Here is a 12,894-nt window from a genome sequence, read left to right as displayed (position 1 = left end):
TGCCAATGCAGGCAAGGCCTCCTGATGTCTTCAGGGAAACAGGTAGACTGTCCAGGTGGGGTGAGCTGAGGGGGTGAGGAACCCCATCTGCCTAAAAGGGAAAAGCATGCCCCAGCCCCAGCAGCAAGCGCCAATCGCACGCTCTTACAGCATAGCAGAACCACTCAAAAGAACGATTTTATCTTAATCAGCACCGAGTGTCTCCCATTAATATATGAAATGCAGCCAGTGGGAAAGTGTGTGGGTCTGATTGTGCCACTATCAGAATCTAGGGCTTGGAGGAAACCAAAAAACAAACCAAGAAAACCATAACCCACAGGAGCCCCAGGATCTTTACGGATGAGAAGATAGGGAAGTCCAAGATGATCTCAATTGCAGGCCAGCTACAGCCTGGTATCACAGCAGAGGGTGGGGCCGCGCCAACGAGACAAATCCCCGGACTCTCCCACAGGCCCGAAGTGGGCGCCCTGGCCCGCAGAGCCATGCGACTTCTCAGAGGCTGCTGGTTGTCGTTCTAAACCTGCACGGAGAAGCGGGGCACCGTGACCCACGACAGGAGACCACGGGGGGAGCCCAGTGCTGTGCTCCGGGCTTGAGGGGTCTGCTGTGAGCCCTGTGAGTCTGAGCCTTCTTCTCCCAGGGCTTTTGAGTCGCTGGGGCCTTCAGAGTAACGGACAGTTACAGCCAGTTCCCGATACCAGCTTTGTTTTCCCCCTGGCACCCAGAGCCCGACAAGCAAGAAGCAAGGCAACAGGCCCGGCTCTGCCCCAGGTTTCGGCTCCTCTCAGCGCACCTGCAGCTCCCTTCCTTCCTCGTCCACCTAGACTTTTCCGTCCCACACCTCCAAACCCCACAGCCTTTGCTTGGCCAGCCCCTGGATTCTTAGCCATTCCCTGGCGGAGACCGGGGGTCGGGGACAGAGTTCAGAGGCTGCCAGAAGCGGCCCACAGCACTCGGTGACTTGCTCGCTCTCTGGGATTTCCAAGTGACTTCGCACACTTGCTGCTGCTACCTTCCCTTCTTTCTTTTGGTTTCAGCTTGACATCGCTTGTTGCTTCACTCTGACCTTCCTGTAGAGAGAGCACTTCTAAGTGCTTTACTGCAAATGAGAAATGTGATCAATAAAACTGTGAGAAGGGGGGGCCTGGGTGGCTCCGTCCTCTAAGGGTCCGACTCTTGGTTCTGGCTCAGGTCATGATCTCGGGCTTGTGGGATTGGGCCCCACATGTGGCTGCCCGCTCAGTGGGGAGTGTGCTTCCCCCTCTCTCTAAAATAAATAAATAAATCTGTAAAACAAACTGACAAGGGATAAAGGAACGGCGGTAATGCACATGTCAGCACACCCAGCATAGTGTTTTCTTCTTGTCCCCATAATCCCCTACATTTCCGATAAATGAACAACAGGGTGATTTATTGTAAACTGACTTGCATACAGACAAACATGCATCTTATCTCACCCACAGCCATTTCCTGCCTCTCCTCCCCAGAGTCCGTCTTCCTCACCACTTAGAGCTGTGGACACACAGGCCACAAAGGCTAGGTTACAGGCCCATGTCCCCCTCTTTTTTTTCAAGATTTTCTTTATTTGTTTGTTTGACAGAGAGAGAGAGAGTGTTCACAAGCAGGGAGGAGAGGCAGAGGCAGAGAGAGACGCACACTCCCCGCGGAGCAGGGAGCCCAATGCAGGGCTCGATCCCTGGACTCTGGGATCATGACCTGAGCCAAAGGCAGATGCTTAACCCTCTGAGCCACCCAGGCACCCTGGCCCATCTGTCCTCTTATTCCTGCCCCCTGCTGCGCTCCCAGGGGACTGGAGGAGGAAGGCGGGGCGTGGAGGAATCCTGTGATGGGGATGGCAGGGGCCTCTGGGCAGGACTCTTCACCCCCCACCCCCACTCCACAGGCTGGGCAGGGCCTTAGGATGAGCTGCTATGGGGTTTCCTGAGAAGCTCCCCCCCACCCCCCCTCACCGGGGCGGGGGTCAGAGCAAGCACAGCACCTGGCACGTTGCACTCTGACGTGCACTGAACAAAATCAGCTCTGCTCTAAATCGGTCCAGGTGCACGTGGAGGTTGCTATCTTTCAAAATTTTAACAAATTTCAACGCAAAGCCTAAGTAGCTAAGAAACAGCTAAGCAGCCTCATTGTTTTCGACTATGGTTTGTGAGGAAGAAGCATAACTTGAAAATTGTATTTACGTGACTCACTTGTAAGCTGCCAAAGAGCACAAATGACTATTTGGAAATGGAGCGCGACGCCAGCGACTCTCTCGCCCTCTGCAAGGATTCCAGATTTGCACTTAGCGGAAGAGCGGGATCCGCAAAGAACTGCCACCTGGCTCCCCATTCAGTGAGGGTTCCTTCAGCTACAGAAAAGAACAACAATGGGGAGAACAAAACTATACCAAACCCAGGCACCCAGGAGGAAGGAAGGAGAGGGCAGCTAGCAATGTGCCCGGGGTTCGATCTAAAACCACTGACAGGCTTCCGCTTCCAGAACACACCGTGAGGAACTGCGCAGACTTCTCACTGGTAGAAAAGCCACTACTGGTGAAACTTTAAAAAAAGATTAAAATCTCTAAGAATTGTTCTAAAGTCACACAGCAAATAAATATTCGTTCAAAAAAAAAACTCAATCTTAGTAAAAACAGTGAGTTTATGACCCTTGAGCCGTGACCTGCTTCCTCCTTTCCAACTCGTGCTCGACTCATCTGGAAGGAACCTGCATTCTCGGCACATGTGGCCAAGAAGCTGGGGCTCCCTCTCCCCTCTGCAAACCAGCAAGAGTACAGTATCTTAGAAACAGGGCTGAGCGTGCAACATATCTCATCCCCACCAACTCTGGGCTGTTGAAACTAAACTCTGGGTGAGTGCAGCCAGCAGCACCCTACTGCTCGTCTGCTCTGGGGCAGACGCTGCCCCGAGACTCAGCAGGCTACCAACACTGGCGCCCTAGCTGCCCACAGCCCAGTCCCCCAGAGGACAGCAGGTCCCTGCTGGGAGAGGCAAGCTGAAAAGGCCGGGGGCCCAGGCTTCCCTTAGTGGAAGTTCAAGTCAAGGGCTACACTCGAAAAGAAGGAACACTTTAGTGGTAAGCAATTTAGAGGAGATCGGTAGCCCTATGAGCGACACAAGAGAAACCACAGGCCAGCAAGTTGGCCAGAGAGAACCAGGAAAAGAAGCTATGAAGAAGAGTCCTTCAGGGTCAGAGAAAACCTGAAAGACTGGCCACAAAAGCTATCCCTGCAGATTTAGTTCAATCAGACTGTGGAGAGATTCATATCCAAGGAGAGTATAAACAACAAGAGAGCAATGAGCTGGTCTTGAGCAGGCTTGACAGCTGGGGCTGGTACCAACGGAGGCAGGCAGGGGAACAGAGCGATTAGTGCAAGAGACAGAAAGCTCTCCTACAAGTAGTGTCACCCCTAAGACTGTGTGCAGGCCCAAGGCTGCACCCTGTCGGGAATGCCCAGGGGGTTCATGCTGCAGGGGACGCAGACGCCATGGGGAAGAGTCTAGCCCGGAAAGCAAGCCCCACGCAAACCTCCTGCACAAGGCTGGACTGGAGTGACCAGAAGAGATATCCTTGCCTTATTTCTGATCACAGGACTGAGGCTTTCAGTCTTTCGTCATGAAACACGGTGATAGCTGTGGGATTTTTCATAGATGCCCCTCACCGGGTTATGGAGGGTTCTTTCTAGTTCCAGTCTGTTGAGTATTTTTATTGCGAAAGGGTGTTCAGTTTTGTCAAAGGCTTTCTCTGAATCTGTTGTGCTGAGATACTGTCTCCAGAGCTTTATTTCTCTAAGTGTGGTTTCCTTCAGTTCTTTAAACATACTTATCATTGCTGCTTTGAAGCCCTGTCTTCAAGTCCAGTATCCAGTGCCTCTCACAGGCCATTCCTGTGGCCTGATGTTTTCCAGTATGTGGGTCACGCTCTCTTCTTTTGATGAATGTTCTGTAGTTCTTGTGAAAAACCGGGCAGCTGAGGTAATATGGTGTAGCTAGTCTGCATACTGATTCCCCTTCTGCTTTTCTAGGCCTTGCTTTGCTGTGGTTTACATGTCAATAAGAATACAGAAATTATTATTTTTTTAGAACAAAATACAAATTCTGCAATTGAAAAGTGTAATAACTGAAATGGAAAATTTACTAGTGGGGCTCAATGATAGATTTCAGGTGGCAGAAGAAAGAATCAGTGAATTTGAAGATATAATAATTATAAACATACACGAACTTTGCAATGGAGACCTTACACACACAAAGCAAAAATAACAGACGTCAAGGACAAGTAGATAATTCAACAATGAGCTGCAGGCTTCAATACCCCACTCCGAACAGTGGGCACAGCAACTTATCAGAAGGTCAAAAGAGAAACAGAAGATGTGACCAAGACTATAAACCAACGGGTCCTACCACCCAACAAAGTAGAATGCACATTCTTTCCAGGTACACAAAGAACGTTTTCCTAAATATCATCAATGGGCCATAAAATGAGCCTCAATAAATTTAAGATGCTTGAAATCATACAGTTCACAGGGCGTAAGTTCCTTTACAGCAGTCTTGGCAATGATTTTTTTGATTTGACCCCAAAAGCAAAGGCAAGGAAAGGTAAAATAAAGAAATGGAATAACGTCAAACTAAAAGCTTCCGCACAGTGATGGAAACCATCAACAACATGAGAAGACAACCCACTGCATGGGAGAAAATGTTTGTAAATCATACATGTGCTAAAGGGTTAATATCCAAAATGTATGAAGAACTCCTATCATTCAACATCAAAAAACAAGCAATTCAAGGGACGCCTGGGTGGCTCAGTCAGTTAATCACCTGCCTTCGGCTCAGGTCATGATCCCAGGGTTGGGATTGAGTCCCACATCGGCTCCCTGCTCAGTAGGGAGTCTGCTTCTCCCTCTCCCTCTGCCCCTCCCCTCTGCTCAGGTTCTCTCTCTCTCTCAATTCGATAAATAAGATCTTTAAAAAAAACAAAATACACCAACAACAAGCAATTCAATTAAAAAACGGGCAGAGGAACTAAATAGACATTTTTCCAAAGCAGACATACAAATGGCCGATAGGAACATGAAAAGGTGTTCTGTGTCACTATCATCAGGGAAATGCAAATCAAAACCACAATGAGCTCTCGCCTCGTACCTGTCAGAATGACTGTCATCAAGAATAGAAGCGATGACAAGTGTTGGCGAGGATGTGGAGAAAAGGGGACCCTCGTGCACTGTTGTTGGGAATGTAAATTGGTGCAGCCACTGTGGGAAACAGTATGGAGGGTTCTCCAAAAATTACAGCTAGAATTATCATGTGATCCAGTGTGGGAATTCAATCATGGGTTCCTAAATTATAGGGCCGCATAGCACAGCAGAAAACTGCATTCTGTCTTGTTGAAAACAACAGGACATGCTTCGCTTATCTAGGACATCTCTACCAGATTTGGGGGATTCGTAGGCTTGCCTGCTTTTGCCTTACCTATAGAAAACTCATTTCCAGAAGTAGTAAAGCCTACCCTATGAATTGCTTAAGATTAATTGCCTCGTTTGCTTCAAGAACCTTGTAACCCCCTGCTCTGCACTTACCATGACTTTCAATGATATATGTTACTTTGTTACCAGAAGTCTCTGCATTAATAAACAGGAGAGTCTAGGAGTGGCTGGGGGAGTCTATCCTCAGGCTCCCTCTCACCTTTCTTGACTGCTCGGTAGTCTGGAGTAATTATTTCTGCTGCTGTGGGTTTTGCTGGTCATAGCCCACAAAACAGGCGTCAGAACCCACAATCCAGCAATCCCACTTCTGGGTATTTCTCCAAAGACATTGAAAGCAGATTCTCAGAGACATCTGCACTCCCATGTTCACTGCAGCCAGACATGGAAACAACCTAAGTTACCATCTGTACCTGAACAGATAAAAATCTATCTATCTAGCCATCATTTAATATAATATTAAAATTATTTATTTATAATTTTATATATATAAAATTATTCATCCACAAGAAAGAATGACATAGTGTCATTCGCAACAACGTGGGTGGAACTTGAGGACATTCTCCTAAGTGAAATAAGTCGAGCACAAAACAACAAATACTGTATGACATCACTTTTCCGTGGAATTTTAAAAACCAAACCCACAGAAATGGAGAGGGACTGGTGGTTACTAGAGGCTGGAGGAAGGGAAATGGGGAGACACTGGTCAGAGAGTACAAAGTTCCAGTTATAAGGTGAGGAAGTTCTGGGGGTCTAACGCATAGCCCAGTGGTTAGAGTTAATACTACTGGATCATACATTGAAAGTCGCTAAGAGAACAGATGATCTTAAATGTTGTCACTCAAACAAAGCAATGGCAATGATGCGATGTGACGCAGGGGTAGCTAACAAACGCTACGGCCGTAAGCAGTGTACAGTATGGAAGTGCACCGCGTCAACACACCGTGCCCTTAAACTTACACACTGTCGCAATTCAATTATATCTCAATAAAGCTGGGGGTGGCGGGACTGGTGGCGGGTAGTGGGCTGGCTATCATCACTAGAGAGAATAAGCTGGCAAGAATGGGTAAAATCAGACCCCCGCCAATTAGCTTCAGATGAAGTTAACTCCAGAAAGATTAAGTGAGTTAGGCAAGATCACAGAGTGGATTCATGACCTAACCAGGTCCAGGGCCCATAACACCATATGCTGTTGCAGCCTTCCTTCCACACAACGGCTGGCGATTTTACTCACCTCTCTCATGACCCTCCTGCGAGAAGAAACAGAAACTCGGGTCAGAGAGACCAACTGAGGCTAGACTAAACCTCGTATGAAAAATTTCTATCCTCTTCCTGCTGTCCGATCTTTAATGGCTAGAAAAGTCCTCCTTTTCCTTAAGATTGATGGGACTGGCAGATAGGACCACGCTGGTGACTGTGTCCACACTGATGTCCTGTCAAGGGAAGGAGACTCTCAAGAGGCCATTTCATAGGGAAAACACCTAAAAAACCAAAAGCCAGCTTGAGATAAGACTAGTGGGGCAGAGGCTGGAACTGACACAGGCCTCAGAAATCTCAGCTGCTCTTCTCTGAGGTTACAGCCCATACTGGGGACAAGACGGGGTGTCACAGGGACCTTTGGAAAACATCGCCACAGTCCAAAGCAGGGGTGGGTTTCCCATTGGAAAGGATGCAAAGGCACCCCTGACTGGCCATGGTCCTGTCCCTTTAAATTGTCACCCTCCCTTCCTGGGCTCTGAGCTCTGAGAGGCTCTGACACTTCCTCCCCACGCTGGGAGGAGCATTCTTCTGCACTCACAACCGGAGGGAAAGCACTAGGCCAGGGGCCTCTCCAGCCAACCTCAGAGCCTGTCACCACTGCTGCGGGAAAGGTGAGCCCACAGGGCTAGGGGTCGCCCGGGGAGTGGGGGCTTTGAGGACTTGGGGGTCTGTGCGAGCTCAGTGAGCGAGCACCTGCATTCTCCTACCTCTGAGGAAGGGAAGCAGGCTCTAGAAAGGATAGCTTCACAGTTTCCAGTTTTTAAGGATGCTCTGAGTTTCAAACAAAGTAAGTTCCGTGGACGTGCTCAGCATCTTGTCCAGCAGTGGTGAGCACACACTCCTATTCGGGCAAAATCCCTTCCCCTCCCTACTCCCCGACTAGTAATAAAGGGTTTGCTAGAAGGACTCCAGGAGCAGAGCACACTGGAGAAGCCTGCAGACACTCCCCGAAGGCAGATGCGGCAAAGCCGAAAGATATTGCTGGGACAAAGAAGCAGGTCTAACCTCAGAACACGATACAAAGTGAAAATTATGTCTGTGAGCTGCATCCTCCCCAAACACTCGACCTCTTCAGCCTTGTGAGTGGCAGGGACTGGCAGAAGCCAGCAGCCATGCTGAACACGGTCTTCAAACCCTCGCCCTACACGTGCCCTTAGACCCCTCTCCCCCCAGCCCGAGCTGCCCAGGGCTCCGTGGGCTGCGAATGTCATACCCTCATCCCCACTGGAAATGAAGGGGGTGGACGGGGTGAATGGCTCCGAAACTCAGAGCACCCACCAAATGCATTGGAATCACCCAGGGGGGTGGGGCGAGACATACTTTCTTTCTGATTAAGTACATATCTGTGAGCCAAATGTCAAAGCAATAGACATTTTAAAGAATCTCTAGATATTTCCAAAAGATAGCAGGTTCAGAATCACCAGACTAGATAAATCATCTCTGATCCCATTTAAGATTACAGGAGTCTCCATGGTTTACTTTCTTCAACGACTACACATTTTTGTGACCCCGGATTTCAGCTCTCAAAAACTCTAGAAGAACTTTCCAAATCCTAATCCGAACCCTGGAGGAGGTTCCAAAGGGCCCGGGAGTTCAGTGAATTTCCTACAGCATACTTTCTCAATTCTAGCATAGACTAGGACTTCTGGCTTTAGCTCTATTCTTGATCCTTTCATGAAATCTTCTGTTTCCTCACTTCCACTCAGGGGTCAGTTATGGGAGTTTGCTGATTTTTATGCAAACCTGTCACCTAAGTCCTCAGGCCAGAGAGAAGTTATCCAGCAGCCCCTCCCTGTGCTTTTCCTCGGGTGGCGCCCACGGGACAGAACACAGTCACCCACAGTAAGCAGGTGTCACCATGAAGAGGTAGCATTTGAAATGGATGGTGAGGCACAGACAGGACTCAGACGGAAACGTGGGCGAGAATCAGTGATCAGAGGAGCAAGTGCGCAGGAGGGAAGGGGGGTCCTGAAACCTGCTCTCTGTGGAGCAGCCGAATGAGCAGGGGGTGAGCTGGAAACGCGGCCAGAGAGGCAGACGGAGGACAGGCTGGGCGCTTCTGTCCCGGCACTCGTGTGCTCACACGGACGTCATCGCTGAGTGTTTAACTGTATTACACCATGTCGGAATGGGTCTAATCACTTACTCTGAGAGGCCTCAGACCTGGGGCAAGAACATCAGGAGCTGGAGGGCGGTGACCCATCTCCCCAGCACACAGATCAAACTTAGACAAATGACACAAGCCCAGTTTTTCAGTTTTCTGAGAGCAGATCACAGGCTCTTCAGATCAGCTTGGGGGGATATTTGCTTCCCAATTTCCAAAAACAAAATGCAAATACTCTTCTCGTTTTTTTCCCAGGCCAACCACCCTAAGGTAGTCCCCAAGTCACTGAGCAAATTTTTGGATTCTCAGCATTTTCCGAAGTCTCCCCTGGCTGTGGAATCTCCTGGGAAAACTCAGAAGCTCCAGCTTATGTCACTGACACAGAACTACCTGGGAACATTAGCACTGAGCTCACTCTGACACAGGGACGTGCTATCATCTCCCCTCTGGTGTTTGCGTCCAGAGTCCCTGAAAGGTCACCAAACGTTCTCCTGGTGTCGTTCCAACACCAGTCAGGTCCTTCCAGGGTTCTTCCCTATGTGCTGATGTTCAGGGGAAGGCAGGAGCCATGACCTTTGCACTGTGGTGCCACCAACTCTTTGGACCTTGCCTGACCCATCGAAGGTCATTATACCTATTCGATGAATGAATGAATGAATGAATGAATGAATGAATGAATGAACGAACTGTGTTTGGGCCTCTTCCAGGCAAGCATGGGAGGACGGAAGATGGCAAGAGATGAAGAAAACACCTATGGTAAGAATTTCCTCACTGTGTGTACTTGGCCCCAGGTGTCAGCTCTGGGGAACAAGGTGATGAGCTAACACAAGACGGAACAAATTCCAGGGGCGTCTCGGTGCTAAGGGGAAACAGCAAGAGCCCCGGATTTGCCTTTGTGCGGCATCTCTGCCCCCACCCTACTGGGAGATACTAAGTGCTTTGACTAGTGTGTGCCTCCCAAGCCAAAGGGTAAACTGAGAATAAGAAATCTAGTCTGAGCCCCACAGACGAGGAGGTGGAGGCAATGAGATCTTGGAGTACAGGGAACACGATTTACCAGCTAGAATGTGCTAGAGAACAAGGATGGGGGCTTAGCAGGTAACTTCCTGGCAGCAGGTGTAAGAGAGAGGGAGGAGAAGGGCAAGAGGAAAGGAGGGGAGAAGGCAAGGGACCAGCTCCCCTAATCCTCTGGGCAATTCGGGAGAAACGACTCTCTGTCACCACTTCCAACTGTGCTGAAGAGGGTGAAGCAACTTCCCCTCGGTTACACAGCGGACATAAGCTGGGGCTGTGATTCCAACCAGGGTGGCAGGGACTCCAGACAACCCTTCACTCCCGGGCCTCCCGCGCCCTCCCGCTTCTCCCTGCTGGGATGGCGTCTCGGAGAAGTATCCCAGAGGCCAGGGTAGGTGTCAAGCAGTGACAGCTCTGCACCGCGAGCGTGCCCGGAGATAATGTCAGCGGAGTCAGGGCCTGGCATCGTCAGGGGTGCCCTCCCGAGACATGCGCACCAGCTGCTGGAGCGGGTACAGGTGCCTGTGCTGAGGCCAAAGACGGGAGAGAGAGGGGTGCAGATGCCCCGGAGCGGGACAAGCTCTGCCCAGACCCCCTAGGAAAGGCCCGGCTGGAGAAGCAGAAGCCCAAGGCCTGCTGCTCTCCTGTGTCCCACAGACACCCCTGAGGCCCAGGGCAGCGGAGCGGGAGGTGGCTCCAAGGCGGGCCCCCCACGCCTACTCTGTCCTCGCAGGTTCCGAGGACTGGGAAGACGTGCCGCCTGCGCAGGAGCCCAGGCTCGGGCTCATCCTGGCCGGCAAGACCGGCGCGGGCAAGAGCGCCACCGGCAACAGCATCCTGGCCCACAGGCGCTTCCCGTCCAGGCTCGCATCCACCCCGGTGACCAGGACCTGCGCCCAGGGGAGCCGCCGCTGGGCCGGCTGGCGCGTGGAGGTCACCGACACCCCCGACCTCTTCAGCGCCGGAGGCCGCGGCGCCGACCCGGACTGCACCGAGCGCGGCCGCTGCTACCTGCTGTCGGCGCCCGGGCCGCACGCGCTGCTGCTCGTCACCCAGCTGGGCCGCTTCACCGCCCAGGACGAGCAGGCCCTGCGCGGTGTCCGCGAGCTGTTCGGGGCCGACGTCCTGGCGCGGACCATCGTCGTCTTCACCCGCCTGGAGGACCTGGAGGGGACCTCGCTGGACGACTACATTCGCTACACCGACAACCGCGCGCTGCGGGCCCTGGTGGCCCAGTGCGGCGGCCGCGTGTGCGCCCTGAACAACCGGGCGGCGGACGCGCAGCGCGAGGCGCAGGTGGAGTTGTTGCTGGCGCAGGTGGAGCGGCTGGCGCGTGAGCACGGGGGCGCGCCCTTCACCAACGCCGTGTACGGCCTGGCGGAGGCCCTGCGCCACACGCCCCCGGACCACAGGCTCCGGCAGGTGGCCCAGCGGCTGGCGGCGGCGGGCGGCTCAGGACGGGGACGGGGGCGGCGCTGGCTGGAGGTGGCTGGGCACAGGTGGCGGCGGGCGCTGCTGCTGCTGGGGGGCGCGCTGCTGCTGGGCCTGCTGCTCTGGCGCCTGAGGCCACAGCCCTTGCAGGAGGTCAGTCCTGACTGACAGTAGCAGGACGTCTACCATCCACTGAGAGTCACTTCACCGCTGGCGGTGTGTGCCTTCAGGGCCCACAGGCTTTCTTCCTCCTTCCCTAGCGGTGATGACCTCTGCAGAGTCCTGCCAGGGCCGCTCTCCCACAAAACCTTCCCCTGGGACATGGGCCTCCCTGCGCTCTCCTTTCACCGAAGTCGAACAACCAGAGTGGCTTTCGTCTGGTTTCCACTGACCTCAGCTGCCTTTCCCTGTCCTTGGGTTGTCTTCGCTCCTGTCTTTGCCCTCATGCCCCTGGACTCACCCCTGAGGCCCAAGGGCAAGAGCCAACACAGAGCAGAGCCTCAGTCCCTCCTCATTTGAGTTGAATCTGAGTTGAATAAATAAATGTATGCAACAATCACATGGTGTTAAAGGAAATCGGTATTTCCTTTAGATGGTAGATGTTCGTTCTGCCCTATATTCCTGTTGAACAGACGCTAACTCCTGGCATTCCTAACCCAGTCTGCAAAACCCATACACCCCAGTGCAAACACACCCACACACACTCAGGCACGTGATGAGAAGAACAGAATACATTGGCCTAAAACTGTCCGTCCACCAGCAAGGCGCTGTCTCCCTGGACATGGCCATTCCCACCCCTCAGCAGCGTGAAGGCAGACCGGTTCCTTAGGGGCCATTGAGACCCAGCAGAGAGTCCACTTCCAAAGAGGAGATTTGTCACTGGCTCCCGCACTCACAGGGTAAGGTGACACTTTCCAGCCCAGGGATAAATAAAACACTGAAGAGGTTTGGAAATGTTTCTTTTATTTCAATTTCAAAAAAGGGGGGGGGGGCGGCAGGGGCGCCTGGGTGGCTCAGTCGTTAAGCTTCTGCCTTTGGCTCAGGGCGTGATCCCAGGGTCCTGGGATCGAGCCCCACATGGGGATCCCTGCTCCCCTGGGAGCCTGCTTCTCCATCTCCCTCTCCCCTGCTTGTGTTCCCTCTCTCACTGGCTGTATCTCTCTCTCTATCAAATAAATAAATAAAATCTTTAAAAAAAATAAAATAAAATAAACACATGAAAAGATGCTCGGCATCATGCAAATCAAAGCCACAATAAGACACCGCTTCACATGCACGGGATGGTTATAATTTAAAAAACAAAGAACAACTAAGAAATACGAGTGAGGATGTGGAGAGATCGGACCTGACACATTGCTGGTAAGGCTGTCAGCTGGAGCAGCCACTATGGAACGGAGGCTGGCAGTTCCTCAAAAAGTGGAACACACAGTTACCACATGCTCAGTCACTGCACTCCTAGGTCTGTGCCCAACAGAACTGAAAACATGTTCACACAAAAACTTGTACGTGCGTGTTCGTAGCAGCACGATTCATTATCGCTGAAAATGTGGAAGCAACCCAAATGTCCATCAACGGATGGATGGATACACAGAAG

General features: G+C 51.8%; 1 protein-coding gene across 2 annotated transcripts; it reads left to right on the top strand.

The window, feature by feature from the left end:
• The first annotated feature begins 7,286 nt into the window (after positions 1 to 7,286).
• LOC113249227 (GTPase IMAP family member 1) lies at positions 7,287 to 12,217 on the top strand. Of its 2 annotated transcripts, none has more exons than XM_057304271.1 (3): positions 7,287 to 7,362; positions 9,111 to 9,611; positions 10,603 to 12,217. In XM_057304271.1, exons 2-3 carry the CDS (start codon positions 9,533 to 9,535, stop codon positions 11,466 to 11,468), a joined length of 945 nt encoding a protein of 314 aa, XP_057160254.1. In that variant the 5' UTR covers positions 7,287 to 7,362; positions 9,111 to 9,532; the 3' UTR covers positions 11,469 to 12,217. The 2 variants fall into 2 exon arrangements, with proteins under 2 accessions (XP_057160254.1, XP_026346523.1); XM_026490738.4 differs by having other exon boundaries at positions 7,288 to 7,362; positions 9,563 to 9,611.
• Positions 12,218 to 12,894: the final 677 nt, after the last annotated feature.

Source organism: Ursus arctos, unplaced genomic scaffold, assembly GCF_023065955.2.
Source record: "Ursus arctos isolate Adak ecotype North America unplaced genomic scaffold, UrsArc2.0 scaffold_3, whole genome shotgun sequence".
In the NCBI taxonomy this organism is placed as follows: domain Eukaryota; kingdom Metazoa; phylum Chordata; class Mammalia; order Carnivora; family Ursidae; genus Ursus; species Ursus arctos.
This window is presented reverse-complemented; position numbering and strand designations above follow the sequence as displayed.

Bases quoted from the DNA above. Each gene is read 5' to 3' on its own strand.
- LOC113249227 (XM_057304271.1), top strand. From the start codon at position 9,533: ATGAACGAACTGTGTTTGGGCCTCTTCCAGGCAAGCATGGGAGGACGG. The intron at 9,612-10,602 runs GTAAGAATTTCC...CTGTCCTCGCAG, and splicing joins AGATGAAGAAAACACCTATG to GTTCCGAGGACTGGGAAGAC.